The sequence below is a fragment of the Cnephaeus nilssonii genome (assembly GCF_951640355.1).
Source record: "Cnephaeus nilssonii genome assembly, chromosome: 9".
NCBI classification, from domain to species: Eukaryota; Metazoa; Chordata; class Mammalia; order Chiroptera; family Vespertilionidae; genus Cnephaeus; species Cnephaeus nilssonii.
The window spans coordinates 85102131-85109652 of NC_137080.1; the positions used below are offsets into that span (position 1 = coordinate 85102131).

Here is a 7522-nt window from a genome sequence, read left to right on the forward strand (position 1 = left end):
CCCCTAACTTCCCTCCCTTGTCAGCCTGGTTGCCCCTAACTCTCCTCCCCTGCAGGCCTGGTCGCCCCCAACTGCCCTCCCCTGCTGGCCTGGTCACCCCTACCTAACTTCCCTCCCTTGCCAGCCTGGTTGCCCCTAACTGTCCTCCCCTGCAGTCCCAGTTGCCCCCAACTGCCTTCCCCTGCTGGCCTGGTCACGCCCAACTGCCCTCCCCGCTTCAGGCCTGGGTCCCAACTGCCCTCCCCTGCTGGCCTGATCACCCACAACTGCCCTCCCCTGCCAGCCATCTTTGACCACATGGGGGCAGCCATCTTGTGTGTTAGTGATGGTCAATTTGCATATTACCGCTTTATTATATAGGATACAGAATTCTAAATTAAAATTTTATTTTGCTTAATCCTTTTAACAACCATGTGAGGCAGACAGACTAGATTACATTAGCCCCATTTTACAGGCAAGAGTGAAAATCTTATTCCCGTATTTAGTGTAAGACAGATCTGGGATACAAACTCGGGGCTTCCACAATGCTCTTTTCCCATGAGTTTTGATACATCACTGTAATCTGATTTCGCAATGCTCTCTAGTGCAAGAGTAACATCTATTCCTGGCAGGGTAACTCCTGAGCCAACCAACCTAATTAATTACCTCATAATCTGGCACACTTTGAGGCATTGTTACACTAACTCAGTTATGTTTGAGGGCCCAATGAGCCAAAACTGCAGCAAAGCTGATCTTACGGGACCAGGCGACACTGGCTAAGCATATTTTCAAGTCTTAACCTGGCCCTGGCACACCTTCACCAACTGCTTAGATGACAGGTTGAGGCAATTGAATGACAACATAGGCAGGACCAGACCCTTTTCAAGTGTAACATCCCAGGAGCACTAGTGTCCTAATGTTGGTCTATTACAGCATTACAAGCAGGACAGAGAACAATACTTTCGGAGGGGCCTGCAGCCTAGAATATGCAAAAGGGTATAACTAAGCTTGCCTAGGGCCTAAAAGACCAAATAGTGCCAGTTTCATCCATGCCAAACCAAGAAAATGGTTCATTTTTTCCTGATTTTGGGTTCTTAAAGCAGAGGACTGATCATCAGGGAAACCAGAAAATTGATCATAAAGCCCCAGCAGAAATAAATGGGGGACAATACCCCCAGTTAAAGATGGTATAGGGGCTCACTCTCTACCACCGTGTTCCTAACAGGAAACACCCATTAGCTTGAAGGGAAAAGGTGAGTTGTAAGCTTTGGTCTTCCACAGGACAGGGAACCAGATTAGTAAGGCCAGGCCTGGGCAACCAATCCTGATAGTGCAGGACTTTCTCCTGTAAGGTGCACGGGTCCCTGAGAAGAGTCTATGAACACCCTAAACCCTCGAGCAAAAATTGGAGTGTATGCAAGTTTTTCTGGGGAAATGGTCCTCCCCTTCTCACAAATCCAAGAATAGGTTAAAATCCTGAGCTAGGATAGGAAGCCACCAGATACATTTAGAGCCAGCTAAGCCTGAGAGCTTTCAAAGCTGTCACTGAAAAGCTGGACCACGGACACACAGCAGAGACAATTGAGCCCTTTTTTTGTGCTCTTCTAAATGTATTTCACGTTCTTTCCAAAACAAGGCATTAGGAACCCCAAGTTCAGGAATGCTCTGGGCTGGGTCCACTGCCGCCTTGTGTTCATGCTTGGGTACAGAAGATGTGACGAAGGACATCTCCTGTCTGTGACGCAGGCCCCTCTCCTCCATGGCATGAGTCCTTGGCTGATTTCAGAGGTGGTAGCAGTGGCCAACGTGAGAAACACACTGGACTTTTCCTTTGGAAGTGGGACACCATCACCATCTTTTCCCTGACCCTTCCCCTCCGGTTTCTGAAGCTATAGCAGAAAATCATCTTCTCTGAAGATACTGGATAATTCCAAAATACAAAAACACATGCTTCCAATGCAGTGTGCTTTCAGGTATTCTGGAAGAAGGAAAACACAATTTTGTTAATACAAATGAACTGTGACCTGGCACCTAAGAGTACTGTAACCACAATAAAGAGCACTTTCAGAGTTAAGATTCCTCCAACAAAATGGATTGTTCAGATCTTCAAATCCTTTCTATTTAGTTTTTAGTATTCCTCTCTCCCCACTTTCAGCTAAATAACCACACCAATACAGAGGTTTTTTTCACTGCTCAACATTTTCTAGCCTGTAACTAGAAAATGGCCTCAAAATGACTTAAATACATTAAGGCTTGCCCAGGGCCTAAAAGACCAAATGATGCCAGTTTCATCCATGCCAAACCAAATACTTAAAATACACAGGTTTCTGGTTTGGGTGATTGGGCAGGGGAAACAGGAAGAGGCAGAGTTGTATGTGCAAGCAGGAACGAGTAAGGAAAAATGCCTGGCCAGTGTGGCTCAGTGGTTGAACATAGCCCTATGAACCAGGTCACATGTCCAGGTTGCAGGCTTGATCCTCAGTGTGGAGCAGGGCAGGAGGTAACCAGCCAATGATTCTCTCTCATCATTAATGTTTCTCTCTCTCTCTCTCCCTTCCTCTCTGAAATCAATTAAAAAATGCAAAAAACAATTTTCATGGAATACACAGTCTCATGTCCTAACCAGGCATTCACCCTTCCAAGCAGGTCTCCATCCACTAGACTTGTAAATACCAGCCTCCTCGCGCCCCCAATGCCAAAGTTCCTCTCAAATACTGGCAAATGCAAACGGAATTTTTAAGTGGCAAAGCTTAGCCCAGAAAGCCAGCCAAAGGGCAGTTTGCAGCCCCGCCTCACCTGGGTCTAGTTCAGCTGCCGGATGAGCTGGTTGATGCGTTCACCTCGATAACCAGGGAGGCCCACCTCCTTGAGGAAGCCCACTCTATTCTTGGGAGCGTGACGGGCCACTGAGAGATGGAAAGGGCACAGGAACCCGGAGATTGCCTGGAAATTCTTCCCCGGGAAGGCAATTTCATGAATGAGGTCTTCTAAGCAAATGACACCAAACTTCCCTAAGAAACACAAGGGCAGGTTATTCGACATTTCCCAGCACATACTGAGAGGCTCTCATACACCAGAATTGGGCATTCCTGGGATCTCAAGAAGAAAATAATCTGGATCCCACACAGGACCACCAAAGAGCCTTGCTTTTTGCCAAAACTTATCCCTAAGATGCAGTCCTCACCCAGATGCTCCTCAATCACTGTGTTGTCTGTCAAAGGGATGATTTTATTCTTGACCTTGGCTTGTCCACGTTTCAAGATGAGCTCCCGGACAGACTTCAGATTTGGAAATCTAAGTGAGGCAGAATAAAGTACAGCCTTAGCTGCCCCCTGGCACACTGCATTCCACTGCCACTCAAGTCCCGCAGCCTGGCTGAGGAGAGATTCTCCCAACTACCCCTTCCCCTCCCCACGAAGTGTCCTGCAATCACACCGCAGCTGGGATGCGAGTGCATACCCAGTGAAGAAGGGGGTAAAAAACCAGAGCCGCCTGACTATCCAATTAGAAATTACAATTTATGGACATAAATGTTACCAGGCAAAAGTTTATTTCCCAGACAAAAATAAAATAATTCCTGGCTTATAGTCTAGGACTTTGGCCTTAGGTGACCCTCTACTCAAGACGGTGCAAGAGTTTGAAACTAAATTCAAGCCTTTGCTGGGTTTTAATGTTTGAAGGAACATTACTCTTACACAAGTACTGCTCCTAGTTCTGCTTCAAGACTCCAGTAATTAGTTTCTGTTCTACCCACTGTACTCAGCTGTGGCCTAGAGGAACAAGCCCTGCCATGGAACTATCCACGCACATTACCAGCAGCACGGGTATCCCCTGCTCTACCTGCCCCATATTCCAAGGTTCTTATGGCTGGCCACTGATTTCTGGTGACTGTGGTCACAGCAAAATGTTCTTTCAACACAGCAACGGGAGCCTTGGAGAACAGTACCCTGTGCATCCTAATGTTCTCAGCATGCTCAAATACAACCTAATGTGAATCCACACACACAAAAGCCTTACTCACCCCCAGGTCACATAAGGTTCCACTATACGCAGCGTTTTTATGGTCTGGGGGGTCACTCTGACAAAGACACCACTGAAAATCTTCTTCAGGCGAAGCCTTGCAATGGTTTTCTGTACCATTACGCTCACCCCTCTGATCCTGAAATGAAGAGCAGAGAGAGTCAGGCTCTATTTCATTTACGTCAGCCCAGCCCGCACCTATGAGATGTACGCCACTACTGGACATGCTGAGAGCAAGACACAGACTGGGCCTTACAGAGTTCAGTAGAGTAGGAGGCAGTTACGGAAGTGGATCATTTCCACACAATGTGCAGCAATGCCTGAGGTGCTATGGGAACAGAGGTGGTCCCAGAATTTGTGATGTGTGTGGGGAGGTGTAGGCCTATGTATATCAAGCTAAGGAAGCTGGACTTGCTTCTGTGGACAGTAAAAGCAATGGAAAATATTAAGTAAAGAAGACAGGATCAGATTTATTTTTTGGGTACAGAGGATAGATCTGAGAATGTGACACCAGAAGCAGGGAAAGTTAGAAAGCTAAAGTGATAGCCCAGGAAATAGACTATTGACAGTGCAGGAGGGCTGGTAAGCTAGGCTCATAAATACTTAAAAATACACAGGTTTCTGGTTTGGGTGATTGGGCAGGGGAAACAGGAAGAGGCAGAATTGTATGTGCAAGCAGGAACGAGTAAGGAAAAATGCCTGGCCAGTGTGGCTCAGTGGCTGAACATCGACCTATTAACCAGGTCACATGCCCAGGTTGCAGGCTTGATCCTCAGTGTGGAGCAGTGCAGGAGGTAACCAGCCAATGATTCTCTCTCATCATTAATGTTTCTCTCTCTCTCTCTCTGAAATCAATTAAAAAATGCAAAAAACAATTTTCATGTCACTCTCCCTAGCACTGATTATGCTCCATCCACATGACCTTGGTTGTTCCTAGAAAGATGCCCTGATTCCCCCACTTCAGGACTTTCTGCAGCTCCCGTGGAAAGCCTTTCCCTAACACTGGTGAACTCCTGACGTGTTTGCAGGCCTCAGCTTCAAGATCCTGCTTTAGAAGAGCGTCTTCAACCTGTATACACACTGCCCCCCGCCCCCCACCAATCCAGAACTTAATCCTCACAGCACATAGTGTATTTTCACGTCTATTTGCCTAAGATCAGTTTCCTTAACCTCAAAGACAAAACCTATGCTGTGTTCAACCCTGAATTCTCGGCACAACTGACCTTAGTGGCTTCAGGCCTATTCTTACCTCACCTCCCTAGAAAGGGGTCTAAAGCCGAATCACTAGTTTGCCCCCAGCCTCGCATCATTTAGCAAGTGACCTACCTTTGGATGCGTACAACAAAGGCCAAGGAATGTTCATCGGGCACTTCCAAACCGTGAGGTTTCACTTCTAGTCGTCTGAGGCGCACCTTGTCACGTTGTTGCCTCCACGCATCGTGTAGGAACCATTCCAGTCGCTTAAACCTGATATCTTTTCCTTTCCTGTGCTACAGAGAGGCAGACCGTCATCACCACTTTGTCTCTAGTCACCTTTACTTCCAGGACAGTAATGCACTAATCACTATCAACAGAGCTTATTTCCCCTTAAGTTCTGCAAACTCTTTCATTCTTATGCAAAGAAAAAATGAGATATCCAAGTAAAGATGGAGTTGAGAAAACCTGGGAACTGCTGAGAAAAGTCCTTGATAAGCTCACTCACGTGCTGTTAACCAATGTTTACCTACAGGCGTTTTTTGGAATCTAACATTTAAGCATCATAGAGTACAAAACAAGCACGAGTTTTGTTCCCTGCCTCCAAGATATATATTTACTTCAAAACATTGAGCAAATAGCACATTAAAAAAAAAGATGGTAACATTTTTTCCCCCAGTGACACGTCTGGTCTCTCAAATCACTTGGTATGAACCAGATGGTACAAGCTTCCATCCCACGTTTTCCTGAACAAACTACTGCAGTATTTTGCCCACAGTAAGTGTTTGATAAATATTTGCTAAGTGAAGACATGAACCATTTATCTGGTACAATCGAACTGATGGGGGTGAGGTAACAAATCCAGTTCAACCCATGCCGGATAAAAATCAACAAATGTAAATTCTAATTCCATCCTCCTGGGTCCCCACAATTACCTCCTTCTTTTCCAAAAGTGCCCGCTTTGCCTGGGTCGCTTTGAGGGCCTGATAAGCCTTCCTCTTTTTCAGTAGATTTTCTGGAACCAAAGGGATCTTTTTTCTTTGCCTGATAAAGAAAACGGAGGTCAGCGACAATATCTGGGATACGCATCTTCAATGGACTTCCAAGCCATTTCCTAGGCTTCGGAACACTTTCCTGTCTTCAAGTTCCTAAGAACCGAGACTCCCCTGAAACCTGTGGCTTCTGACTCGTCCTCCAAGTGGACCCGCACCATTCCCCCGCTTGGAAGCCTTAACAGGTCATGAACCCTTTCGCCCTGGCCCGTGCAGTTAAGCTGGTTGAACGCCATCCCGGGCACCAGTCAGGGCACATGCCCAGATTGAGGTGCCTACCCGAGGCAACCGATGTATGTTTCTCTCTCTATATCTAAAAATCAAAAACATACAAAAAATCATGAACCCTTGAGCCACTGTTCCTCCTAATGTCAACAACGTAGCTTTTACTGACAGCCTTTTATAGACACTAGCAGCGAGAACATCCTTGTAAAACCCTGGGGTTGGGGCGGGTGCAGACCCATTCGCAGCGGGAATCCTACATCAGGCTCGGTGAACCGAACTCCTGCCCCGCGGCCTGGAAGTCAATCCTCGCCCCTCCATGCAACCCGAACTTGACGGCCCCCTCTGCCCGCCGGCCCTACGATCCCCACTCTGCACCCCCATCCTCTGTAATCTGGAGCCTTTTCCACTCTCTTCCTTCAGCCCACAAGTATCCTTATTTCCCGCCAACCCGTGGATGGCACCGGATGTTCTAGGACCCACTCCAGAGATTCAAAGTCCCAAATACTCACTCTTCCTCCGCCATCTTTCCGAAGCTGCAGCCCCAGCGCATGCGCAGTCCTCCCACGTGGGAAAGCGAGGCACCGCTCTATGTTTACTTGACCATAGAGACGTCTCTTCTCCTCACGACCGGGAGAGCAAGCCTCCCGTTCGCAGCAGCCACCGCTGAGGTCATGCTAGCCCCGATTCCTGCCAGAAGTTGCACAAGGCTTTCCTTACACTGCTCCCAGGGGGTTTAGAGCCCTGTGATACTCAAAAGCCTTTTCACTCAAGCTATATTCTCATACGCGGTGGCTGGGCTATAAACAATGAAACGCTTCCCACAAGGCATCGACGACTTCCGGCAGGGGGTGGGCGCCGCTCCGCCGGCTTCCGCTGGGCTGCGCGGAAGGGAAGACGGGCAGTTCCGGGACCGCCTTTTCGCTCCGCAAGGAGGGAGTGCGGCGGCGGCTCAGGCTCTCACGGGTGGCGGAGGTCTTGTGGACGACGTAGGCTGGGAAAAGGCAGCTCTGCTTCCGTCTGCCCAGCTCCTGCAGTGGCCCTTGGTCTATGTC

General features: G+C 48.0%; 1 protein-coding gene across 1 annotated transcript; it reads right to left on the reverse strand.

Moving 5' to 3' along the window:
• Positions 1 to 369: 369 nt before the first annotated feature.
• On the reverse strand, positions 370 to 7304 carry RPL7L1 (ribosomal protein L7 like 1). Its single transcript, XM_079779786.1, has 7 exons — positions 6980 to 7304; positions 6129 to 6237; positions 5326 to 5489; positions 4001 to 4138; positions 3164 to 3273; positions 2776 to 2990; positions 370 to 1957 (listed from the first exon to the last, which is right to left on the reverse strand). The coding sequence occupies exons 1-6, from the start codon at positions 7018 to 7020 to the stop codon at positions 2782 to 2784; spliced, it is 771 nt and encodes a 256-aa protein (XP_079635912.1). The 5' UTR covers positions 7021 to 7304; the 3' UTR covers positions 370 to 1957; positions 2776 to 2781.
• Positions 7305 to 7522: the final 218 nt, after the last annotated feature.